General features: G+C 38.3%; 1 protein-coding gene across 4 annotated transcripts; it reads left to right on the plus strand.

The window, feature by feature from the left end:
- The first annotated feature begins 50 nt into the window (after positions 1–50).
- ZBTB1 (zinc finger and BTB domain containing 1) lies at positions 51–26,096 on the plus strand. Of its 4 annotated transcripts, XR_013440731.1 has the most exons (4): positions 51–347; positions 14,820–16,735; positions 21,912–22,038; positions 24,208–26,096. XR_013440731.1 is itself a non-coding variant. In XM_036120229.2 (3 exons), exons 2-3 carry the CDS (start codon positions 14,838–14,840, stop codon positions 24,242–24,244), a joined length of 1,935 nt encoding a protein of 644 aa, XP_035976122.1. In that variant the 5' UTR covers positions 51–347; positions 14,820–14,837; the 3' UTR covers positions 24,245–26,096. The 4 variants fall into 4 exon arrangements, 3 of the variants coding, with proteins under 3 accessions (XP_035976122.1, XP_035976120.1, XP_077909935.1); XM_036120229.2 differs by lacking the exon at positions 21,912–22,038; XM_036120227.2 differs by lacking the exons at positions 21,912–22,038; positions 24,208–26,096 and having other exon boundaries at positions 14,820–18,329.
- The last annotated feature ends 423 nt before the right edge of the window (positions 26,097–26,519 follow it).

Consider the following 26,519-nt stretch of genomic DNA (forward strand, 5'->3'; position numbering starts at 1 on the left):
AAACAGGCGACCGCGGGTGCCCCTAGCAGCCAGCGGCGGAGTGGGTGGGCGGGCGAGAGGGAGGGGAAGGCTGGCGGACGCCGCAGCGAACTGGTGGGCAGACCCGGAGTCGCCGCGTAAGCGGGGCCGGCTCAGTGCGGTGCGGCAGGCGCGGCTGTGCGGCAGCGGAAGTCCTTTGTTGCAGCACAGTCCCTGGCAGAGCCAGAGCCTCTCCGCGCAGCCCAGCCCGAACGCCGCGCGCCGCCGCCACTGCAGCTCGCGGCCCCTTCGCCTCCGCCCGCCTTTCCCGTGGCTGATTTGCCTTAAACTCCCTAAAACCTCCGCAGCCCCGGTTCCTGCTGCGGCCGGTGAGTATCTGCCAGTTGTGGGGCTATTTGCGCAACTTTGGCCCGGGCGGGAGGACGCGGGCCGCGGGCCTGGCGGAGTGCGGGGCCAGAGCGGTGCCGACCCGTGCGGGGATCCAGAGCGCGGAGGACGCGCCGCGAGGAGCCGGCGACGGGCGGCTGCCGGGCCGCCTGCTCGATCCCGCCGTTCGCCGGCGCGCCTGGTCCGGGACGTGCGGCCTCCCTGGGTCGGAGGCGAAGCCCCCGCGGAGACTAGTTCCCAAATTAGTTACCTTCTTTTACCTTTCTTTCTCAGTCTTTATTTTTTTGGGGGGGGGAGGGGAGGGGAGGTGTAGACGGGAGGCGGGAGGACTCGGTTGATTGACGTGCCTAGAGCCCGCTTCTCTCAACTTACAGCTGCGGCTCCTCGGCGGGTGGGAGGGGAAGTGTCCCGGAGCCCGAGGCCGCAGACTTGGGCGCGCTCCGAGGGAGGAGGCGTAAGAGCCGTGCAAATTCTTGCCACGCTCTTTTTCACCCCCTCTTGCCGGCACACACGCCTTTTGTTCAGTAAAAAGTAGTGGGTCTCGGGTTTGGGAATTTTCGGTGGAAAAGATGTTTCCTGGGAAGAACGTGCTTTCGAGTCCAATGGTGGGCGTTTGCTAGAAGTTCTGTTAGTGTTCGGCAGATGTGTTGGGTGTAGATCGGGAGTCGTTACCACTAAAATATGTAGGCTTGGGTCTGAGCTCAGCCACCCTCCCAGTCTTAGGTAAACTAAGCAACGAACGCGTCTGTATGATCTGAAAGGTTGACATGACCTTTTCCAAATTGGGAGCGTCGGGGAGATGTCCATGAAAGTCCTTGATGTTTTCTGGGGACAGGCATTTGTATGTGTGTAATAATAACGACTCCAGTCGAGCTTAAACGTGGTAGGTACGCGCAGATTCTCCATTGGCCTGAGTGTATTTCCATACGGTATGTCTCACTGTCTCAGGGCCGGAAAACTTAACAGGAACGATTTTCTCAAACCCAAGGAGTGGTTCCAGGCTTTTTGAGGCGACTTAGAATCAGTTTCATGATTTGAAGTTCAAGGCACTTTGGAGCAGAAATGGTGAAGGATGCAGTTCTCATGTTAACCTCAAAGCAATCACTATCTTCTCCTTTGAAACGAAGAAATTGGATTCTATGAAATTTTGTCAGTGCAAATGGATATGATGGGGAGAATTGGGATACAAAAAAATGAAGCTTGAATGATGGCTGGCCATCACAACCTCAAAACTTTTGATTCACTTGCTGGCTATCTAATAAAGTCTCAATAACTGAATGGCTTTGGGAGCTAGATGGGGGCTTCCTCATCTTAGAGAAAATTGAAACGTAGTGGACATGAAACTATTTTCAAAGATCAATAAAGACAGTCTGCAGTAGAGTCTTTAATTAACATCTTACATTCATTTTAAGAGATTTCTCCATTATGACCAAATTTTCAGTGTAGAATAACTCAGGTTGAGTGGCCTTTCCTGAAGCCTTTCTATTCTTCCCATTCCAATGGGATGCCCTACTTTGGGGGAGTAGTGGGGGAGCCCTGGTGCATCATTGTCAGAAAAAAAGAAACCATATTTAACTAGGACTTTAGCAGGACATGAGCACAGTCTCAGCCACTTGCTCTTGACCTTGTGTTTTGATTTCACATTAACAGTGCTAAATTTTTGTACTGTTTCTTTATTCTCCTCTTTTGCCAGGCTCTGGAGAAGATAAGTTCATAGAGCTTTTTAAGAGTGTCTCTGTGTTCCTTGGAGCACCATTTCCTATCCTAATGTGCAGGAGAAAAGAAGTGCCTGCTTTCAGGCCTCTCCTCCTCTAGCCAGGAAAGTGCTAAGCCTTTGCTATTAACCTCTGGCCCAAAGGGGAAACAACCATTTGGGATATAAAGGCAGAAAAGTTTCCGTAGATTTTTATTTTTAAGCTGTAATCTGTTGTCTTCCAAAAAAACCTGAGTTGTATTTGAAAAACATCTGCTTGAGAGGTCACTTCGGTCTCTATAGGATGTTTTCTCTTGATATTTTTTTTCTTGTGCTAGTATATTTTACCCTGAAATATTGACATTGTTATTCTTATATGCTTTTATGTGAACCAAATTAAAAGTGATTCATGTATATTCTGTTTTTTTCTCAAAATGGAAATACTTATGAAACCCATGCTCTATGTAAAAATTCAACCTATACTAGAGTACATAAAATACAAAAATGAAAATCATTCTGATTGCCACTTCCCAGAGATAACTGTTAGTAGTCAATACCTTGTTTAAAACAAGAAGAGGCAACATTTGATCATAACTGTGCTGTTGTATATGCCTCACCCTGCCTAAGGATGGTCTGTGATGATTCATGGCCTTATGTTCTCTATTCCCTATTCAGGTTGGTGAGAATTGACAAGGTGGAGAAAAGGAATGTTTTGCATTGGACTGGTTTAAAATTCTATGATCAAGTAACAGACGTGAGCGTTTAAATATAACAGGATTGCTATTTTAAGTTTGTCCTTATGAAGTATTTACCTCGGTGGTCTAGTTCTCACACTTTTTCGGGCTAATGATGATGTCCAGCCTCTGATGGGTTGATTTATACTGGCCAAACTCATTAAAAAAACCCAGAAGCTTCATATTTGTAGAGAGTTTCATAATTCCATAGTTGGGAGGCAAGGAGTGGCTATATTTGCCATGAAGATATCCCTGTGCTGATATTCCTGTGCTGATATGGGTGTGAAGGCTTCCCCTTGATCAGTATCTAGAGGTAACAGCATGCCAAATGTCAAAGAAAGAGAATTCGAATGAAGAAGGGGATTAATGACTGTGCAGTTTTTAGATGTGGCATGGGAGGAGACGGCACATATTTCAGATAGATTTCTAACTATACTTACATTGTGGCTTGTATGGTAACTACAAGAGATCTTAGTCAAAGTACAGAATCATTTATTACTTAGCCTGGCAAGTAAGAAGAATGAGTGTGAAGTGGTTGATGATATTCTGAAAACAAAGCCCCAAAATAGTACATAGAAGTTTAATCACAGCATTATTTGATGTTCGGGACATGAGTTTTTTTACACTACTCTTGCTTTGAGTTTAAAATCGTTTTCCAAATAATATTGGAAAATTAAAGAATTAAATCACCAACCAGATTTTTCATTTGTTATCTTTGTGAGGTACACATAATCCTTTTTTCAAGATAACTAAAGAGTTCCATCTCCACTTTACATCTTATAGTATTAGGGAAGGGCTTGTTCTGATAGGCCGTGGGAGTCAGCAGATGGAAGAGGAGACGGGGCGGGGGCAGGGCATTCCGCCTGCAATATGGGGCTGTGTGAGAGTGGGTGACTGGGAGGCTCAGGACGTTCCAAAGCAGCACTTCAGTTAATAGTCATTGCCAGGAAGAGTGTTGTCTGGCTTATAAAAGCTGAAACTCAGGGTTCTGAATCAAGACTCCAGAGTTCGAGTCCCATCTTCTACTTAGAAGATGAGCACTTCAGTATCAACCACTAAGCTTATTCACAAAATGAGGATAATGAAAATACCTGTCTCAGAGTTGTTGTGAGAATCAGTTGTTTAATGTATGGGAAATTGCTTTGTAAATTTTTGACCACTATGTAAAAGTTGCCATGATTGAAATAATGCAAAAAATTGAGTGCCTGGCAGGCTCATTCGGTGGAGCATGTGACTCTTGATCTCAGGGTTGTGACTTCGAGCCCCTTGGTAGGTTGTAGAGATTACAAGGAAGGAAGGAAGGAGGGAATTGATAAGCAAAATAAAACACCTATTTCAACATTTATTCTTTCAAAATTGATCAAATATCAACTAAATGCCAAGCAGTTGTTAAAGGTTCTGGGGGATACAGTGATGACTAAGACAATGCCTTGATCTCAAGGAGCTTCCAGCAAAGCAAGGGAGCCACATAATTATAATCCCTGCCAAGAGTGTGGTAATAGACACAACATTCAGTTTGGATGATACATTTTTTTGTCATCATATAGTTGTAGGTAGTAGGGTCTGTTTTGGAAGCACAGAAGAGGGGCATCTCCATTATCCTGGGATCAGGAAAAAAAAAAAAACTTCCCAAAGAGAGTGAGCTGGACATCGAAAAGGTTCTAAGCAAAGGGAATAGCATAGCATATATGAAAGCATGAAGGCTTTTGCTGTGGTAGGTCCTGGGTATGAAGGGGAATCTTAAATAGATTGAAGGCTTAAAAATGAAGTTAAGCTTCTTAGAATGAACACACTTTTTTATGATACTCTTTTTATTGGTTTCAGTTTGTTGACTTTTAATTAGATAAGAGTGAAATTTCCAGGGTTTTGGTTGGAATTAAATAAGAAAAAGGTGGCTGTAATTGGAAAAATTGGAGACAATACAAATTAAAAAGATGTGTGTATCTGCTGAGGGAAGGAGCCTGGGTAGCACTTCCCATTGTCTTAAGAGCTGCCTCACCAGCTGCTCCTTCAGGAGCATTGACTGAATACTTACTATATTGCACAGAAACAAGCTAACAGCCTTGCCTTCAGGTTGCTCATAATCTAGTGGGGAGACCTATGGACAGACACATAGATAACTGTGGTAGCCAATTTTTATTTAGCATTTACTCCTTGACAGCCACTGCCTTGTGATAACTCTAAACACTAGGAAGGATTATCATCCCCATTCTCAGTTGAGAGAATTGAGGCACAAATTGCTTATGCAACCTGCTCAAGGTCACACACCTAATAAGTGGCAAAGCCAGAATTTGAACCCAGGCAATCTGGTTAGTCTGCGCTTTAACACCTACCTTATGTTACTGTTCTGATGATTAAAATATAGCGTAATAAGTGCAAAATAAAGAGATGATAAAGAGTAATATCAAAACCTAAAATAGTGGGAGAGGGAGGTATTACAGAAGGTTTTCTGGAGGAGGTGATAAACCGATTCTTAGATATGTGGGAGGTTCAGGCAGAAGAACCAATCGGGAATGAATAAAAATAGAGGTAAGAAATACATTAAGTATTTTTTGGGGTGGGGCAGAGTGGAGAGGGCAAGCAGTTTTATGCTACTTGAACATGAAGTTTGAAGCAAGAAGTAGCCAAACATAAGACTAGATGGGTGGACACTGTTGGCTCTGTATGCTTTGCTAAGGAGTTTGTACTTTAGCCTGAGGATACGTGAAGAGAACCATAGAAGGGTTTAAGCAGAATGATATGGTCTGTTTTTTGTTCTTTATTAATTGTTTGAGGGTGAAGGATAGATTTGAGGAATGAGTTAAGGAGCCTGTTGTAATAACGCAGGAGTGATGTTGAGGCCTCAGGAGGGCAGGGAAGGTAGGCATGGAATAGTGGGGCAGTTTTGAGAAATACTAGGAAATTGGTGAGACTTAATAGTTAACTATGAAGGGAGGGAGAAGTCCCAGGTGACTGCCAAGTAGCCTGGGTGATTGGTGCATGGCACTGCCTGCAGAGACAGAATAAAGGGGGAGGAGCAGATTTAGGTGGGTCCCGAAGTCACAGAGGCACTTTGGAATAGATATAAGTTCCACAAAATGAACCCTAAGAATACCAAGAATACCAATGCCACGTGCAAAAAAAGTGACTTCCTGGTAAAGCTGCTTTTTGCTGAGAGAAGCCTACTGTTCACATGGTGCTCTCTAGTGGTCAGAAGATGCCATGTTGCCTCTTTAAGATGAACAGATCAAAATGTAGAGACTGCCTGGATTAAATACTTTTCTACTTCTTTTTTTCTTTAAGATTTATTTATTTATCTGGCAGCGTGTCGAGCATGAGTGGGAGAAGGGGCAGAGGGAGAGAATTCTGAAGTGGAATCATGAGCACGGAGCCTGATGCAGGGCCCAATCCCAGGAGGACCCTGAGATCATGAGCTGAGTGAAACCAAGAGTCCGATGCTTAACCATTTGAGCCACCCAGGTGCTCCTTGCTTCTCCTTCTGGAGGGAGAGAGAAATATTCCAGAAGCCACTATGTTCACTTTGCTTTCTATGTGGATAAATTTATTTCCTAGACCTAGCTGCTTACCTATAGTAACAACTCACTTATTCAGAAGTTATTTGGTTGGCAACCTCAGCTATCCAGTCCCCTGGCCAGAAACAAGACTAAAGCAAATTGTTGCCTATCAGCAATTAAAACAGATGAAACAAAGTGCAGGAATTAAAATCTTATCTTACAGATCACTTCCCTAGGTCCTCTCAGAAAAATTATGTAAATTCAGCTTCAGTGAGTTTTTGTCTAATTTCATAACCCATAACAGATTGAAATGGTGGGCAGCGGGGGATCAGCACCCTTTTTAGAAGTGATAGCTGTTGGCTTGACAAGCAAGGAGGCAGAAAAATACTAACCAGCCAACAAACCACAAACTCCCAAAGCACAACAGTCTCAGGCCATTTTGTGTAGGTGCAAACAACCCTTGCCAATTTGAATAGCTCCTATATTTCGGTAAAACACGATGCAGAGGAGAAAGCAGACAACCAGTTGGTTCTGTACTCAGGGACCAGGATTGAAGAGCCAAGGGCCTTTAGTCAGCCACTAAAACTGGAAGTGACCTTGAGCATGTCTCTGAACCTCTTAGGGCCTCTGTTTTCTCATCTATAAAGCATCGGGTTGAACTTGATCACTTTGTAAAATTCTATGAACTATGTTCGCAATGATGACATTAATACTTAAGGAAAATTGTATTATGCTTGACTAAAAAGGCAAGAAGAAATTGTTGTCTCTAATTGATATAACTCTGTGAGGATTATGATTATCCTTATATTATAGATGAGAAAAGCAGGTTTAAAGAGGTAAAGATGTTTCCTCATAGCTAAATAAGTGGTAGAGTTGGTATCCAGATCTGTTGGTGCCTGCTTCCTGAGCTCTTTTTAATACTTCCATTTGAACAAGCATGCATTGAGTGCCAACTGTGTGGGCAGTGTGTGCTAGGCACAAGGGACACAAAGGCCATTAAGTCTCATCCTTACCCTTGACCTTTGGAGGTCAATGAGGTAGGCATTGCTGTATGATACCTCTGTTAGTACAAATGATAAAAGTCATGCTATAGCACTGTTAGGACTGATGTAAAGCTACATTAGGGTTTTAAAAGATTTTAGGGTGTGAGCATAGAACTGACTCACCATTTATAGCATTGTTTCTATGGGAATATGTGTTTCAAGTTCCAAATAACTAACTTAAAAATAAAGTTTTGGAACATAACCCAATTATAATTTCAGAACTTCCTGTGCTAAGTACTGAATTTACAGTCTAATAACCAGCCAGAATGCCTGTTCTAAAAAGTGAAAAAATTTTAACCTTGATTGTGTCTGTCATTTAAGTGCCTTGAAGTAAAACTTTTTATCTTTAGGAGCATCTACAAAACTGGTTCTTCCTGGAAATTTCAAGGAGAAAACCTAAGGAACTTAATTAAGTTTAGACATTGGACCGTATACTCTGGAAAATCGTATTCTAGGAAATAATTTCACCAGAGTGACCTTATTTTTATAGGTGACAAAATCACTGAGGCCATGATCTCAGGCTCAAGAGTCCTATTGCTTGTGTTCTAATCCCACCAAGTCCTCTGTGGCCTCACAGAAGTTATATAACATTGTGTACAAATACACGTTATATATACACACACACTCACACACACACATATATATGTATGTATATGCACCCCCCACACACACACACCTGCTTAGACTAGAGCCTGACCATTGATAGTAAGGCTTAACAAATATTGGCTATTCCCATTATTGTTGTATTACAGTTGTCATTTACTCTACCTCCATCTACCAGTTCAGTAAAGCATATCTGCTTTCCCTCCCATTACATTTTCATGCTTTTGCTTATGCTGCTGTGTACCCCTCTCCCAGTTCTTTACCTACACGCTTATGCAGATACCTGAAATGCCTTTCCCCTTGCCTTCTATTTTTCTCTATGCTACTTATTCATTAAGGTTTCACTCAAGTCTTGCATCCTTCCTAAAGCCCACTGTTCTAGTACAATCATGCTTTTTTCCCCCTCTAACTCTTGCTGAACTTTATTCAGTATAATTTAATACTTAATTATTCTCAAATTGTTTCTTGGTTCAAAATTTAATCCTCGTATGTAATTAGCTCTATGTTTACCATCCTTCTCCACCCTCTACTTCAATGCTTTATGCAGTGTTAGGAATGTGTAGGTATTCAACACATTCTGATACTCTGATTTATTAACATAAGAGAATCCTTTCATTTCACTTGGGGCCTTTTTTTTTTTTTTAATGTTATGTTAGTCACCATACAGTACATCATTAGTTTTTGATGTAGTGTTCCATGATTCATTGTTTGCATATAACACCCAGTGCTCCATGCAACACGTGCCCTCCTTAATACCCATCATCTCGGGCCCTTTAAAAGGATAGTCTGTAACCTTCAAATTAAATCCATATACCTATATCCAATCATATAAGGCACAGAAATAGGTATGAGAAAATGAATGTATATACCTAAATGATCTTTCAGATCCAAAGGTAATTGTTAGTAGTGCAGAGATTGGGGCCCTGAATCAAGAGTCTAATGCTAGGCTCTGCTGCAGATTCTCACTGAGGCTATGCAAATTGTCCCCAGGAGAGCCTCCTTGGTCTTTGGCACACATTAAAAGGAGATTATTTGCTTTACAGAAGGAGTCACTCCAAAATTGTAACTGTAAGTTATTTCTTCATTCAGTTCATATGCTCATTTATAGGCCCTTCAGTTATCATTTGACTAAGGCAGAGGCAAAAGAAACTTTCAGCAAAGCTGTTTTTTCCAATTTAAGAGATTTATGGTGATGAAGGAAACGTCTTTCTGATACTATGTCAGTGAGAAATTTACTGAAATAGCTTACATGGTGTAACTTAGGGAACACGTCTACTGAATAAGACTGGATGCACCTATACAGATAAAACAGCATTGTAGGTAGAGTTCAGATGTGGGTAGGTGCTTATGCAAGAGCACCCGGCCAGTAAAACCTGTATTAAGGACTCCTGCCCACTCTTTGCTGAGTGTTCTTTGCAGAAGGGCACATTTACATAGTCCCAGGTGGTTCGTACCCACCTGGGTGGTCAGGAGTCTGTCCTGTAATCCTAGTACCTACTTTACCACAGTTAACTATCCCCCTGATACACTGTTTAACAGTCTTAGATCTTTGCCCTTCTATGAAATGAGAATGTTGGACCAGATTAGATCTCTCTGAACTAAAAAATCTGTGGGTATCTAAATTAATATGCTGAATGCACTTGGCGGCTGTTTTTGAATGAGATGAAACTTTCAAACTAAAAATTTAAAAAATCAGTGTAAAATGTTTGGCATCACCTAACTCCTTTCTCTTCCGGGAGAACTGCCTGCATACAGATATCCTTCTGGCCTTAGAACCCTTGGCTTCGGATCACATTGGAAGTCCTACTCTCCCACAGTCCTTGACTTCTAGCTGTAATAAACTTGTTTCACCAATGATACAGCTAGTAACACAAAAGCAGTCACAGCTTTCAGTTACAAAGACAAGAACAGCTAAACCCTCATGCACTGTTGGTGGGGATGCAACCTGGTGCAGCCACTGTGGGAAACAGCATGGAGTTTCCTCAAAAAGTTAAAAATAGAACTACCCTAGGACCCCTCAATTGCACTTCTGGGTGTTTACTCAAAGAATACAAAAAGACTAATTCTTTTTTTTTTTAAGATTTATTTGAGAGAGAGAATGCACGAGCGGGGTAGGGTCAGAGGGAGAAGCAGGCTTCCCACTGAGCAGGGAGCCCGATGCGGGACTTGATCCCGGGACTCCAGGATCATGACCTGAGCTGAAGGCAGTCACTTAACCACCTGTGCCACCCAGGCACCCCAAAAACACTAATTCAAAGGGAAATATGCACCCCTGTGATTAGAGCAGCATTACTTACGATAACCAAGATATGGAAGCAGCCCAAGTGTCCATTAGTTGATAAATGGATAAAGAGGATGTGGTATATATACACAATGGAATATTATTCAACCATAAAAAAAGAATGAATTTTTGCCATTTGCAATGACATGGATGGCGCTAGAGAGTATAATGCTAAGCGAAATAAATCAGAGAAAGACAAATAACAGATGATTTTATTCATATGTGGAATTTAAGATACAAAACAAATGAGCAAAGGGGAAAAAAAGAGAGGCAAACCAAGAAACAGACTCTCAACTCTAGAGAACAAACTGATGGTTCCCAGAGGGGAGGTGGGTGGGGGGGATGTGTGAAATAGGTGATGGGGATTAAGGAGTGCACTTGTGATGAGCACCAGGTGTTGTATGCAGGTGTTGAATCACACCTGAAACTAGTATAACACTTGTATGTTAACTTTACTGGAATTAAAATAAAAACAAGAACAGCTAAAATATAAGCAATCCTTTTATTTAAAACGTTTGCAAGCTTTACTATAAGATAAAGTTAAGGTTTTTTTGGTAGGATTATTAAGAATATCAAAAAATTGAAAGGAGAAAACTGCTTTTGGAATTTGAGTGAAATTGTTTTTAATTAAGTGAATGAATTTTTAAAATTTTAATGCAAAAATTATTCCCAAGAGATAAGCTAAAAGTCTCACAGGAACTTAGATCCCTCACCCCTGGTTCCATGCCCTTCTTTTCTTTTTTCTTTTCTGTTTTCTGGGGTTTTGTTTTGTTTTGTTTTGTTTTGTGTTATTAGTAGGGCTTCTCCAGGCTTTTCTGAGTGAGGTGTAACAAGAACAAAGTTGTTGGCACTACTATGTGTAGGACTGCTATAAACAGTTACCCTACCTTTTAAAGTCCATTTTACTGGAACATGGATGTTTGCGTAATGAGGTCAGCCTAGAAGCTGTAGTGTTCGCATGAATTTTGTTCAGCCTCAAGCTCTGAGGGGAAGGTAGGGATATAGAGAGACATCTGAAGACAGTGGGATTCACACCCATGCCTTTCTGACCCAGAGCCCTTCTTCGTTCTCTCCACCAGAGCATGGTGCCTTCTTGCACAGAGGAGGTACTTTACTGAATACATGTTGACTGAAGTCACTGATGTAGAAAAAGTCAGGATTCTCCTCAGTGATGGCTCCTCGAGATCACAGAATACTGGTGCTATTGTCGATCCCTGGTACTTTATGTATAGCGTCTGGCATCCAGAGCACTCCGTGCATATTTGTTGCATTAACAGATGTGCATTAAAATGCCGTTGATGCTCCTGTTTTTGTGTTTTGCTTATGTTAACACAGAATTTATTTTTACTGCCTTAATTGAATTGTGGCTACAGCTGTAGCGGTGCCTGTCACACTGGTGGTGTACGTCGTTGCACCAGGTTTGGTGGCTGGCCATAAAACCGCTTTCCATTAGATTAGAAGAGTTCTTGGAACTTTTAAGCTCTTTATGTCATTATTTTAAACACAGGAGATTTAAAACCTGAAAGTCTTTACAGATTAACTGCTGGCTTTCTTCTACTGGACTCCTGTTTAGAAGGAAATTTTAAGGTTATCTAGTCAAACTTAGCTCCTGATGCTTGGATAAGCAACTGCCAGTCTTACTTCCATTAATTATCACATGTCAAGAACTATATGTTTTACACATTGCTTCTACGAATCCTCATGTTTGATGTGTTATTTGACATATTATTATCCCCACTTTGACAGTTCAGGAAACTTGGGGTCAGTGAAGATAAATAAGGTGGCAAAGCCACATTGGAACTCAGGTCTTTCAGATCCAAAGCCTGTGTTCTTTTCCTTGTATTATACTGTCCTCAGTGACATTTCATCCCTCTTCCATGCAGGGCATCCATTGTCCTCCAAAAGAGTTTGTTTCATTTAACAACTCTTATTACTAAAAATTTTTTTTGAGGTAACATCTATCCTTCTGCCTCTTTCTCTTTATTACCCATTAAAGTTCTCTCTGAATCCCACAGAATGACTATAGACCTAGAAATTTCATCTTATATAAAATGGGTTTAGGGTCAGCATTTGTGTGTGTGTGTTTTCTTTTTTTTTTTTTTTCACCCTTTGAGTAAGGTTTTGTTGTTGTTTGGATTCGTTTTATATACTTTTTAAAGGCCACGTGATAGTGAATTTTAGGTAGTGGATTTACCTTGGTAAAGGTGGATTTACCTTGGTTCACTTACAACTCCCTTATTACCAGGCATTTCAATTTATAAATAACATACTGATGAGTATCTTTGTGCATATATTGCTTTTTGTATTTAGGTACATACTGAGCATGCTTCCTCATTGGGTACAGACATCTGATTTACAGAAGGTTGAAAAGGTTGAAAGATTGTACCTATTTGACATGCTTCACCTGGCTTACAAAAATGGTACAGTGGTTGCAATTTTAAGAAGGCAGTAGGTCTCATAGGCCACCTTCCTTTCTAGAGGCACATCCCTGGCTGTGCAACTTTCTGTCATTAGGCAGGAAGAACAGGAAGAAGGAGGTAGGATAGGTCTTCAGGTAGTGGGGAAAAGGGGTATGTAATCCACATGTGATCTGTGATGAACAGATAAAAAGCAAGTGGAAATAAGCTATAGATACCTCTTAATTACCACTGCAGGGATTCAAGGATTTGGGGACTGAAGAGTGAACATTTTATTTCTCTGAACAGCTTGTTAAATGTTCTTTTTATGCTCAGATTGTGTAGGAACTTGTTTTAGGTAGAAGATAGATTCTGAAGTTTTATGTATACAGATTAAAAATTGAGGCTAAAATTGGATCTTATTTTAGTTTTATAATATAACGGATAGGGCTTCTAATGCTTTTAATGTTTTCCTCTCCCTCTTTACCCAAAGTCAACTCACTACATTAATATTATTTATAGTGTCTACCATATGTTCAGTGAAGAAAACTAGTTGCAGAAAGGTATATATAGAATGATACCATTTAGGGGGTGCCTGGATGGCTCAGTTGGTTAAGCATCTGCCTTCAGCTCAGGTCATGATCCCAGAGTCCTGTGATCAAGCCCCGCATCGGGTCGGGCTCCCTGCTCTGTGGGTCGGGCTCCCTGCTCTGTGGGTCGGGCTCCCTGCTCTGCGGGGAGCCTCCTTCTCCCTCTGCCTGCAGCTCCCCCAGCTTGTGCTCTCTCTCTGTCAAATAAATGAATAAAATCTTTTAAAAAAAAAAGGATGATACCGTTTAGGTTAAGAAAAAACACACACACACACAGCAAGAGCAAAAACTATGTACTTGGGCACATAATAGGTACTCAATATCTGTTGACTCTGTATGGATACATATAAACAGATCTGAAGATACACAATCCAGAGTGTTTGGAGACGTTACCTCTGGGAAGAGGTATGTGACCTAAGGTGTGTTTTTATTCTATTTACTTATATATTTTAATTTTTTGCACATGTTACTTTGTATACTTTTTTTAACAATTAAAAAATGAAGAAAAATTTACCATTTAAGGATAGACACCTCCTTCCCTAATGGATCCACTGCCTTGTTATACCCTAAAGTGCATGCCCAGCGATATAAGACATATTCTGACTCTACAGAATGACTGCTTCCCTAATAATCAAGAAAAAAGGCATTGATCAAACCTATTTGCTTGTGGCCATTTCCATATAATCTAATAAGCATTTTAAATAGAATTTTTTCTATGGAAATTTTCAAACATACAAAAATAGAATTATACCTATCTCCCAGCCTCAGTAGTTATCAACATATGGCCAATCTTGTATCATCTATTGCCCCCACACCCACCTCACTGGATTATTTTCTAGTGTATTTTAATCTTTTTTTTTTTTTTTAAAGATTTTATTTATTTATTTGACAGAGACACAGTGAGAGAAGGAACACAAGCAGGGGGAGTGGGAGAGGGAGAAGCAGGCTTCCCGCTGAGCAGGGAGCCCAACGTGGGGCTCGATCCCAGGACCCCGGGATCATGACCTGAGCCGAAGGCAGATAGATGCTCAATGACTGAGCCACCCAGGCGCCCCTCTAGTGTATTTTAGATTATATCATTTCATCTATAAATATGTCAGTATGTATATATAAAAGATAGGGACTCTTAACGCAACCAAAATATACTCATCACACTTAAAAAATGAGCAGTAGTTCCTTAATATCAATTTTGTGAGAAGTTTTTAATACTCTGTAATTTAGTTATGTACTTTCAGTCTAAGTTGCTATTTTATTTACTTTCACTGTTTGTATCCTTCAGGTACTTTTAAACTTTTTCCTTTCACACTTAGCATACATTTTCCCCCATAGAGGTGTGATGAAACCAAAATGATGGTTTTTGCTTCGGATACCTTAGCTTGTGTTTTCTTAAAATCAAAATGAGAAGCTTGAATAAATGGCTGTGTTATCTTCATTTTCACATCTGAAAAATGATTCAGGTGTATATTACTGAGTTTTGCTACATTAGAATGGAGAGCCATTTATACCTTTATTGTGATAGCAAAATCACGCACGTCCCAGTGTCTGATCAAAGTGATTCTTCTTTTCAAGTGCTTTTCTAAAGATATCTTGTCTGACTTTAATGCTTTTGTTTCACATAGGTCTCTAAATAATAGAAGATGGCAAAGCCCAGCCACAGCAGCTACGTCCTCCAGCAGCTGAACAACCAGAGGGAGTGGGGTTTTCTCTGTGACTGTTGCATTGCCATCGACGACATTTACTTTCAAGCGCACAAAGCCGTTCTGGCTGCCTGTAGCTCCTACTTTAGAATGTTTTTCATGAACCATCAGCACAGCACCGCACAACTGAATCTCAGCAACATGAAAATCAGTGCCGAGTGTTTTGATCTCATTTTGCAGTTTATGTACTTAGGAAAGATTATGACTGCACCCTCCAGTTTTGAGCAGTTTAAAGTGGCGATGAACTACCTGCAGCTGTACAACGTTCCTGACTGCTTAGAAGACATTCAGGATGCAGACTGTTCTAGTTCAAAATGTTCATCTTCTGCTTCCAGCAAACAGAACAGCAAAATGATATTTGGAGTAAGAATGTATGAAGACACAGTGGCTAGAAATGGCAGTGAAGCCAACAGGTGGTGTGCAGAGCCAAGTTCAACAGTAAATACACCACACAATAGAGAGCCTGATGAAGAGTCTTTACAGTTAGGCAATTTTCCCGAACCACTATTTGATGTATGTAAAAAAAGTTCTGTGTCCAAATTATCAGCTCCAAAAGAACGCGTGTCACGGCGCTTTGGACGGAGTTTTACCTGTGATAGTTGTGGATTTGGCTTTAGCTGTGAAAAATTGTTAGATGAGCATGTACTAACCTGTACTAACAGACATTCGTACCAAAACACAAGATCCTATCACAGAATAGTGGATATTAGAGATGGAAAAGATGGTACTATCAAAGCCGAATTTGGTGAAAAGGAATCTTCTAAAGCATTTTCCACACAGACAGACAAATACAGAGGAGACACCAGCCAGGCTGCTGATGATTCGACTTCAACCACCGGAAGCCGAAAAAGTAGCACAGTGGAGTCTGAACTAGCCAACGAGGAAAAAAGCAGAGCTGCTGAGAGGAAAAGAATCATTATCAAGATGGAGCCGGAAGATATTCCCACAGATGAACTGAAAGACTTTAACATCATTAAAGTGACTGATAAAGACTGTAATGAGTCCACTGACAACGACGAATTAGAAGATGAACCTGAAGAGCCATTTTATAGATACTATGTTGAAGAAGATATCGGTATTAAGAAGAGTGGTAGGAAAACTCTAAAACCTCGGATGTCGATAAATGCTGATGAAAGGGGTGGTTTAGAAAATATAAGGCCCCCTAACAACAGCAGTCCAGTACAGGAGGATCCCGAAAATGCATCCTGTGAGCTCTGCGGACTCACAATAACAGAGGAGGACCTGTCATCTCATTACTTAGCCAAACACATCGAAAATATCTGTGCATGTGGGAAATGTGGACAGATCCTCGTTAAGGGGAGGCAGCTTCAGGAACATGCTCAAAGATGTGGGGAACCCCAGGATCTGACAATGAACGGGTTAGGAAATACGGAGGAGAAGATGGACATGGAAGAGAATCCTGACGAGCAGTCAGAAATAAGAGATATGTTTGTGGAAATGTTGGATGATTTTAGGGACAATCATTTCCAGATAAACAGTATCCAAAAAAAGCAGTTATTTAAACATTCTGCCTGTCCTTTTCGATGTCCTAATTGTGGCCAGCGTTTTGAAACCGAAAATCTAGTGGTTGAACATATGTCTAGCTGCCTAGACCAGGATGTGTTTAAGAGTGCCATCATGGAAGAAAATGAAAGAGATCACAGACGAAAGCATTTTTGTAATCTCTGTGGAAAAGGATTTTATCAGCGGTGTCACTTAAGAGAACACTATACTGTTCATACTAAGGAAAAACAGTTTGTTTGTCAGACATGTGGAAAGCAGTTTTTAAGAGAACGTCAGTTGCGACTGCACAATGATATGCACAAAGGCATGGCCAGGTATGTCTGTTCCATTTGTGATCAAGGAAACTTCAGAAAACATGACCATGTACGGCATATGATTTCTCATTTATCTGCTGGTGAGACTATATGCCAGGTCTGCTTTCAGATATTCCCAAATAATGAACAGTTGGAACAGCACATGGATGTTCATCTGTATACATGTGGAATATGTGGAGCAAAGTTTAATTTGAGGAAAGATATGAGATCACATTATAATGCCAAGCATTTGAAAAGAACATAAGTGATTTTCTACTGTACTAATGTTTAGTTGATAGCAGACAAAACACCAAAGCAAAGGATATGAGCTATTTAGAAATTGATCTTATAAGATGAATTGTTGGGAAAAAATTTCAAGGCCCTTTTACCTTTAATATTTTTGTTTAGGATCTTAAGTATCTATATTTTAGGTGTTATTAAATGTTTATCATTTTTGTTATTTCTTAATAGAATTCTTTGATTTTAGTTTGTTTTAGCTATGATTAAAATTACTTTTCAATGTAGACTACAAGTGGTTGTTACCTCTTCAATGACTATTAAACTTTAGTTTTTTTTATCATAAGGTGATGACTTTACTATTTCTATGTGGGTTTTTTTTTTTTTAAGGTTATCCTGTGAAATTTTAAATCCAACGTCATTGGCCATTCATGTTTATTTAAAAAACTTTTTTTAAGTAATTAGTTCTTTGAAACTATCTCATCTACTTTTAGCTTTTTTTTTTTTTGTAAGTTGAACAGTGATTTAGCCACTGTTTATTCCCCCTTCTTATCAATGAAATTCATATTCTTAAATTGACATGCTTATTAGGCAGGTTAGGTGCATTGACTCTAAACTTGAAGGTTGACATGGGCTCAAACTTGGCCTAAAAACATTGATGGACCTAAGGAAATTCCTATAAATGAATATTTCCTATAATTGATAAAATATTATCATTTAATAATCACATTTAAAACTTATATTAAGTGTAAAACCCAATGACTTTACCTCACTTGAGAAATTAGTGGGGACAAGTCATTTTGTTTTGTGATATGAAATTTAACTATGATAGTTAATTAAAAAGACATATCTTGTATTCACTTAAAATAATTTAAGATATTCTGATTTCTAAAGTGTGTTAGTTTATCAATTATTTTTGTTTATAAATAGACTTTAATAGCTCTCTAGGAATATGACATCTAAAGGAAAATGATTTTTCACCTTTAAAATTACATACTTTTGGAACTTACTTTGAGATTTGAGAAAGCTGCCATGTATATTGATAAATCAAATAAAATAAAGAAATCAATTACAAATCTGGTTGTTCTATAAAAGTAGAGTGTGGAAAAAAATGTCTTGTGTTTTATACTAAGATTTGGAGGAAATGTGTTGTGGCAAATTGCAGTTTTATCACCATGCTCTTTTTTTTTTTTTTTTCTGTAAAGGACTACAAAATTTGAGCACTATAAAATAATCACAGAGCATATAAGTGGAAATAGTTTATCACTTTTTAAAGTAGTATTGTTAGGTGTTGCTGACACAGGGTCTATATGAATTACATGTGGATTAAAACACTGGCAAAACTGACCCCACCAATAAACACATCTATTGAATAGAATGCCTTTTAATGTGAATTACTTGTATTGTAATACCCTTCTCATAATGAAAGGGATTTAAATAACATCTGTATTTAAAGTATAATTTTGTAATTATGAACAGTAACTTCACAACATTGCTCTTTTTGTTTACATTGGATTTTTAAGATATGCAAGTCATATTTTTCTATACAATTTGCATAAAAGAATACATTGCCAAGAGAATTGAGAGACATATTGACTAACAGATCTAGTTGAAAGAGAATAGAGCACAGTATGAGCTCAGAGATTTGTGGGGATACACTGTGGTGTTAAGAAAGAATAGGAATAGTACAGGAGGCATTTGGTATGAGAAAATAATGGGAAATGGAGATGGGGGAAATACACTAAAAGATAAACGAGAAGTAAGGAGTTTTTTTAAAAAGCCACATAGCAGGGGCGCCTGGGTGGCTCAGTCGTTAAGCATCTGCCTTCAGCTCAGGTCATGATCCCAGGGTCCTGGGATCAAGCCCCACGTCGGGCTCCCTGCTTGGCGGAAAGCCTGCTTCTCCCTCTCCCACTCCCCTTGCTTGTGTTCCCTCTCTTGCTGTGTCTCTCTCTGTCAAATAAATAAATTAAATATCTTAAAAAAAAAAAAAAAAGCCACATAGCAGAAAAAGCAGGAAAAGTGATTCATCTTAGCCTTGGACACAGTAGTTTATCAAGGAATTCAATCTGAAATGACCTTAAATGAAATATGGTGTATACAGTACTGATAGGAACCTGCTAAAAGTTCTGTAACAAACCCAGAGACCATCAGAGGCTTGTCTAAAGAGAGAAGATAAACTCACTCCAAATTTCTAAACTATTTATATAGTATCTTAGGTAGACATAATTTTTAGGGGGATCAATTTTTTCCATGACCCTCATGAAAATCTATTGCAATGGCTTCCCACCATTAAAGAATAGGGTTCTTTCTAAATACTACCATTCTGTAAAAAGGGTTATATATTCCATTAGGAAAAGGGGGGAGGGATAATTTAGTGTTTTGACAGTACTAACAGTCAACAATTAGCAAGCAAATATATAAACATTGAACATGATCTAACTTTACATAACTGAGATGTTTATGGTTTCACAAAGCACCACCTCACCATGCTGTCTCCTCCCAGTTTCATATTACACAGGACACCTTGTGTCGTGTTTTGGAACTAGCTATAGGGCAGCACAGGCTTCTGTAAGTGTCATGTACAGGTTTTCCTTATGAAGGCAGAGAGTACATTTAAAGGGTTCTTGCCTCTTAAGGGGAATGAAAAATGTCTGACACCGCTCTCCAATCCAGTTTCCTCTGACTTTCTTCCTCTGCTGGGGTTACAGAGCTGTACCTCCTTGCTATTGCTTCTTGCCCTCCATGCTGGGAAGGCAATGAATCAACATTGTGGAAGCTGCCTTCTCAATTTATGTAATTAGGCTCCAAATCCAAAAAATGAAAGGAAAATCTAGACAGATCGATGAGGAAGCTTATGTCTTACAGAATCTTGCTTAAAGGGCCTGTTAGTTCTCCAGCAAGAAATCCTGGAGAAATGGAGTCAGAGCCTAAACAAGCTTGTCACTAGTTAGAGTGCAACTCAGAGGTTTATAATTCTTTAGTTAACAGGACTAAAAATCTCAGATTACTAAAGCACAACAGGGTGGCAGTGGAGTAGGACTCAGAAATTTGTCTTAATCTCTCCCATATCTTTAAAGTAAAAATATTCAGAGAATTGACTCTCATGCATAAAATGATATATGGCTAATGTTTAACGTATGAAGTTTGAATATGGACAAAACTTAGAAGTACGTAAGTATCCCAGGGGCTAGTTATAAAACTAAAAGAATTAAAATAAGGAGAGACTTGGCTAGGGCAGTCAGAGCATCAATTAAAAGGAAAAACAATAGACTGAAATGAAAAATCATATTTAAGTACCGTAGTTGAGAACAAAAATGTAAAAGTTGAATAAAAAACATTTGGAATTGTCTAGGTGAGAGTAGAGATTTACGTAATTTGATAGGTTAAAATAATATTGATACATTAAAATAATTACAGTGAGGGGCGCCTGGGTGGCTCAGATGGTTAAGCGTCTGCCTTCGGCTCAGGTCATGATCCCAGGGTCCTGGGATCGAGTCCCGCATCTCTGCCTCTGCCTCTCTCTCTCTCTGACTCTCATGAATAAATAAATAAAACATAAAAAAATAAAATAAAATAAAATAATTACAGCGATAAAATGCCTAATAAAACAATTGCTGTGAACATGCCAAGGATGTGCCTAAATACTAGAGATGATATACCAACTTTTATATTCTAAAAAACTGGGAAGAGAGACTGGTGGTGGTTGGCAGCTTTCTCCCTGGTTAAACAATACTTGTTCCTCTACACCCCTAGTTAAGGAACTTACATATTTAATAGATGCCTGGAAAATCCCCCCAAAGAACCAGCTTAACAGTTAAACAAAACTTGCCATCGTTAACAAAAAGGTAAACTAGTATCAATCGTAAGAAAAAAACCTGAATGTGTATGTACACATTGAAAATAAAGGAATTTGGTGTATTTCTTAATTTTTAATGGGTTTTATGAGTTAAAATTCTTTTTTTTTTTTTCGCCATTAATCTACTTGATCAGTTCCTCATCTTTCCTCACCAGCCCCACCTCCTCTGTAACAAATGCTTCTAGAATGGTGATAAATGCCAGTGTTGTGCAGGCACCCTAACCTTAACAACGCCTAGGATTCCAGGGTGCCAAAAAGCTCTGTGAGGACATAGCCTTGGGAAAGGCCCCCCCATCTCCTTGATACTTGAGGTGTAGTGCACAGGGTGACAGGGTGCATGCCAGTGAACTGAAGCAAGTAGGGTTCTTTTGGGTGTTAAGAGCCTGAAGCTGCTGCCCAGATTTGGACGCCTGTGATCCGTCCATCCTAGAGCTCTCACTGAGTAAGCCTGGCATCCGTTTAGGTGGTGTTCTTTAGGCTCTGCTAAGTGCTTTACAATACACAATGTTAATTAAATCTCACAGCTGTATGAGGTAAGTATTATTCTAATTTTCCAGATGGGGCACTGAGGTTGAGAGAGACTGGAGTATTTTTCCCAAGATCACACAGAAATTAAACACTAGAGCTGGAGTTTGAGCCTAGACCTCTTTGATTTCTGTGTGCCTGTACTTAAGCACTAAGCCACATACCTCACCTCCCAAGAGGTACAAAGAAGGGCCTTTTCAGCCTAGGAACACAGGTTATCAAGCTCCTATGAAACTCTGTGCTCCATGTTCATCATCTGTGGTCTGCTGTGCCTGGTAAGGTAGTGGGTACCTAATGAACATGTTGGATAATGTGAAAATATATCAGTTGGAAACAAAACTTTTATTTGAATGGGTCACTCAGAATGATGTTTTAGAAATAAATACTAAATATTGACATGGTTTAATTTTCCTTTATTTAAACTTAAACCTTTAGTGGTATTATCAGCCATTTTGGAGGGCCCATTGTTAAGTGCTCAAAAAAAAATTAGTTTGAATTCAACTTCTATATTTCTACCTCTGTGACTTTTTTCCCTTCTGTTTTCCCTATTCCTGACCTTTATGTTTTAATCTCCAGCCAATCACCATTTTATTGATTATGAGACTGATGAGTTCAATCATTCAAATCATTTGAAAATATTCCCAAGAAAAACCAGGACCCCAGAATAACCAGTTTCCTCTTTTTGTCTTAATAGATGATGTTGGTAAGAAAATTGTCATTTCTTTGGGTAAAAAAACAAAACAAAATCCCTAACTGCCATATTGTGATTGATTAAAGTTTATAATCTAAGTTTGTCTAAAAACAAAGGTTATTATTCTAGCTATTTATAATTCAAATACCAAAAATATTTAGTGTTAACTTATAAAGACAGTCTTACTCATAAAAGAAATGAAAGATAATTACAGGAAACAGCTGTTTATGCACCTTAACGTAGCAGCAAACATGAACATTTAATGGTTTAAGTGAAACAATCCCCCTCCCAATCTAATCTGATTTTAACTTTATGCATCTATTCCCTGATTTCTAAAACCTATGCAATAGGTTTTACTACTGCTATATTAAATTTACTACTTTAATGGTCTTTCTACCATCTGCCAAATGTTATTTTTTAAGTGAGAACAGAAAAATAAGGTAATGAAGACTCCATAGATGATGTCTATATAATCACTTAGGTGGCCCACTTTCATTGCCTCTGTCAAACTCAAGGACATATTACTTGGTAACATATGGGTAGTCTCCTACTAAAACCAGATGAAATTTAGCTACTTATAAATTTATCTGCTGACAAAAGGCAAAGATGCAAGGATTTAAAATGCAAGGACTTTTGTGTCTGTGAGTATTAGTAAATATGAATATTAACTAAATGACAATAGCAGCTTGTGAACTCATGCTAATTTTGAACGAATTTAATACCACTTACATGTTTATATTCATATGTTTAGTTGACTTTAGCATTAAGAAGCTTAAGTCCTATTTATTTCCTTTTATTTAGGAGAACTAAATCATTGAGGTCCATTGGTAGTGAAAGAATTGTTCATCCTTCCTATCAAAATCTACCACAGATCACTAGGGGGCAGAAGCCATTATAATTTCTCATTATTTTACTCATTTGCAGAAAAGATGGTGTGAAGATTACAATCCAGTACTTGGCTCTGAATTGAATGTATCAATATACTAATCACCATTTCAGTAAGAAGGCACAGGAAACTCTAGGGCCAGGGGGATGACAAATATGTAAAAGACATTTCATTTCAGAATTAGGAATATTAACAATTTTATGTGAGAAAATTTGCATAACCCTCTGTACTTACCTATTTGAGAAAGGAATACAGTCAGGTAGACAGCCTATGAAGCCCCCAATTAAGCTTTATTTTAAAAGTTACTATGTTGTTTCTATTATACTTAAACCAATTGCTTATACCAGTCAGAATCAGCCGAGCTCATTTTTAGATGACAGAAATATAATTCTGTCCAGATTATGAAAGTCATCTTTTCTTTCAAATACTTATGCATTCCCTGATGTGGGACAAAATATTTTAAAAGACAATCACTTTGTTAAAAAAAAAAAAAAACTAGGGCAAAGCGTTGTTGCAAAAAATATAATTCTACCCAGAATCACTGGGGCAGTTTAGGAGAGTTATGAACATAGGAACTGGAAGGAAAACTCCTCGGTGTGTGTATGTGTGTACTTCATTTTCATTTGCAGAGTGTACAACATTTAATATTTGAAGAAAACAATGTTAGCTTGATGGGTGAAGGCACTCAGTAAAAAGAACATGAACTTTTAAATTTGTTGGATCTATCTTTCAACCAGAGATTTACCATTAACAAGTTGAAGTACATTGAGGGGCACCTGGCTGATTCAGTTGGTAGAGCATGTGGTGCTTGATCTTGGTCTCATGAGTTCAAGCCCCACCTTGGGTGTAGAGATTATTTAAATAAGTAAACTTAAAAAAAAAGTTAAAGTATATTGTATGTAAAATTATTTGATTTGAAGGAAGACACTTCCTAACTGCTTCCTTCCTACTTTCCTCTACCTGGCTGACCTCCTATCTTTTCATATGGCATGTGTCCTACCCATTCTAGCTTAAATCATGCAAGAAAACAGAAAGTGCCCTTAAAGCTGAAGAATTATATTAGTAATAGGAACACCTTATATTTGAAGGGTACGATGAGTTACATTAAGGAAGAAATTAAATAAATTTAAGTCCCAGGAACTATGCTTTCATTCCCATTCTTTGTTGTAGTAATGCTATGCTGGCCTGGTGCCAAAAGCCATGAACTTCTGACCTAAGAATTATGTTGTATCTTGTAAAGCAGTCAACTTGTAATATTATTTTTCTTGAGAGTTTTGTCTTTTTCTGTGTGGCAGTGGTGAAATAGGGCCTTCTAAACCTCTGGAGAAGTGAGATCTGAATTTGGAGAGGACATGGGGAAGAATCAATCTTCAACAGATAATCTTTAAGTCCAGACCCAGGAATATCAGATCTGAAGTGACACCATCTTTTCTGTCTTCCTGACAAACCTCATCAATCCCAAAAGTTCCAGTTTCAAGGATCCAAGAAAACTCAGTAAAGATCACTTTGGAATCACTTTGCTGTGACAATATTGATTCATGGTGACTCTCCTAGTATTTGTGGAAAATCTGCTCAAGAAAAGTAACTAAAATATTCATATGACATCAGTGGTTAAAGCTACACTAAGATGAAACTCTATATGCTAATTATCTTCCATGGTCCCTTCTAAAATAAAAGGGCTTACTAGGCTACTATAAATATATTATAAAAAGATAATAACATATCTGTGTAACACATATAATCCTAAACTTAAAATAATCTGAATCACAGTTTATATATTATGAAATGTAGTTAGACAATTAAAAAAATTATACCCCCAAATCTGTAGTTTAGAGTATAAATAAAAAGATGTGGGTACAGAGAAAAAAAATGTGAGACCAATATTTTAACAAGATAATGTAGTTATTACTCATTGTAATGTAACATTTGCCCTTCCTCTTTTTCACTGTGTATATCAGTCACAAACCTGATTATTAATATTAATGAAGTTCCCTTTTAAGACTGTTAACTTGAAGGAAAAACAGAAGTGGTTATTACTTCAATAGTGGTAGATTTTCATAAATCACAGACAACAAAAAGAATGTATCTTAAGACACATTATTTTCTTCTGAACTTAGCAATATAATCTAATAATGTAGAATGAGTTTCTGTTAAATATTTATTCTTGGTGTTAATGTATAATACCATTATTTCTCAGCTTTCAAATTTCAAGATAAAATTCAACTGAGTATTGAGTGAAACAATGATTTCTGTGTTTTTAAAAACCTTTCCCTAGGAAATGAAATGTTTGATGAGATTTTAACCTGGCTTCAAATACTTTGTTTTATAAATATATGCTCATAAACACATTTCTTAACCATATGACTCTTATAGCCATATTATTTCCTTATTGTGAATATACTTGTAGTTTTACTTTTGGTTAACTGTCTATCCAATTCATTATTATTATTATTTTGTTTCTTATGCAGTATAATGTTATATATTTTCAGAAATGCTTATTTTGTTTTTATATCTATTTCTTCAAATGTTTTAATAAGGAGTTACACAAAGAAATCTAACTTAGAGTATACATAATAGTATATGCAGACGTAAAGTCATTTAAAATCTCTAGCTATAAAGTGGGATGATAACTTAAATATTCATTCTACTAATCAGACTAACAAAAAATTAGATATAGTTAGAATGTGATAGTGGGTATAGGGGCCTGAAGGGAGAAGAGAAATCCACTAAAGACTTCAAATTCATATGAGTTCAACTGCTTCAAGAGAAATAAGTTTAGAAAAGTGTTAGATTATAAAAAACAAAAACAAAATAAAAAAACTATAGCTAATCTCTTGGGAACCATATAAACCGGCAGACTTCTAACAAGTAGGAAACAGACAAGATAAAAGATTACTGATAATTAAAGGTACCAGATCAATATAGCAGAGATTCAACAAATAATTTTTGACTGACTGGTAGAAGTAGATTCAGAAAAGGAATATGAATTGAATTTTGAATGTACTAAACTACAAATGTAATGAATTACAATAATTATACGTGATATAAATGCATTCTATAATGTGATTATTTTCTGTATATCAGTATAAAATGGAGTTACTGAGTTATATGGGAAATTTGTTACATTTTTTCAATCCATTGCTTTTACCTAATAAAATTTCCTCCTCTATGTTCAGAAGTCAAACTGTCTGTATATTACTTTTATTTATACTGTATTTTTTTCAACCTGGCTCTTTTATAAAATTGTCTGAAAAGTTAATATCAACTCCTTCCATTCTCTAATACAAAAACAATAAAATATCTGATACAGCTAATTTTGGTGTTCCTGAGCAGCTTAAGAAGTATACAAAACAGGGGTACCTGGGTGGCTCAGCTAGTTAAGCGTTCCACTCTTGATCTCAGCTCAGGTTTTGATTTCAGGGTTTTGAGTTCAAATCCCATGTTGGGCTCCACACTGTGGTATGGAGCCTACTTAAAAATAAGAAAAAAAAAATTTTTTTTCCGTGCACAAAACAAATTAACTAAAATTCCTATTGCTAAATCCTGGTTTCTTCTATATGGAATGATTGAAAAAGTACTCTCTCATGGCAAACATAGATGGCAACAA

This window comes from Halichoerus grypus, chromosome 8 (genome assembly GCF_964656455.1).
Source record: "Halichoerus grypus chromosome 8, mHalGry1.hap1.1, whole genome shotgun sequence".
Lineage (NCBI taxonomy): Eukaryota > Metazoa > Chordata > Mammalia > Carnivora > Phocidae > Halichoerus > Halichoerus grypus.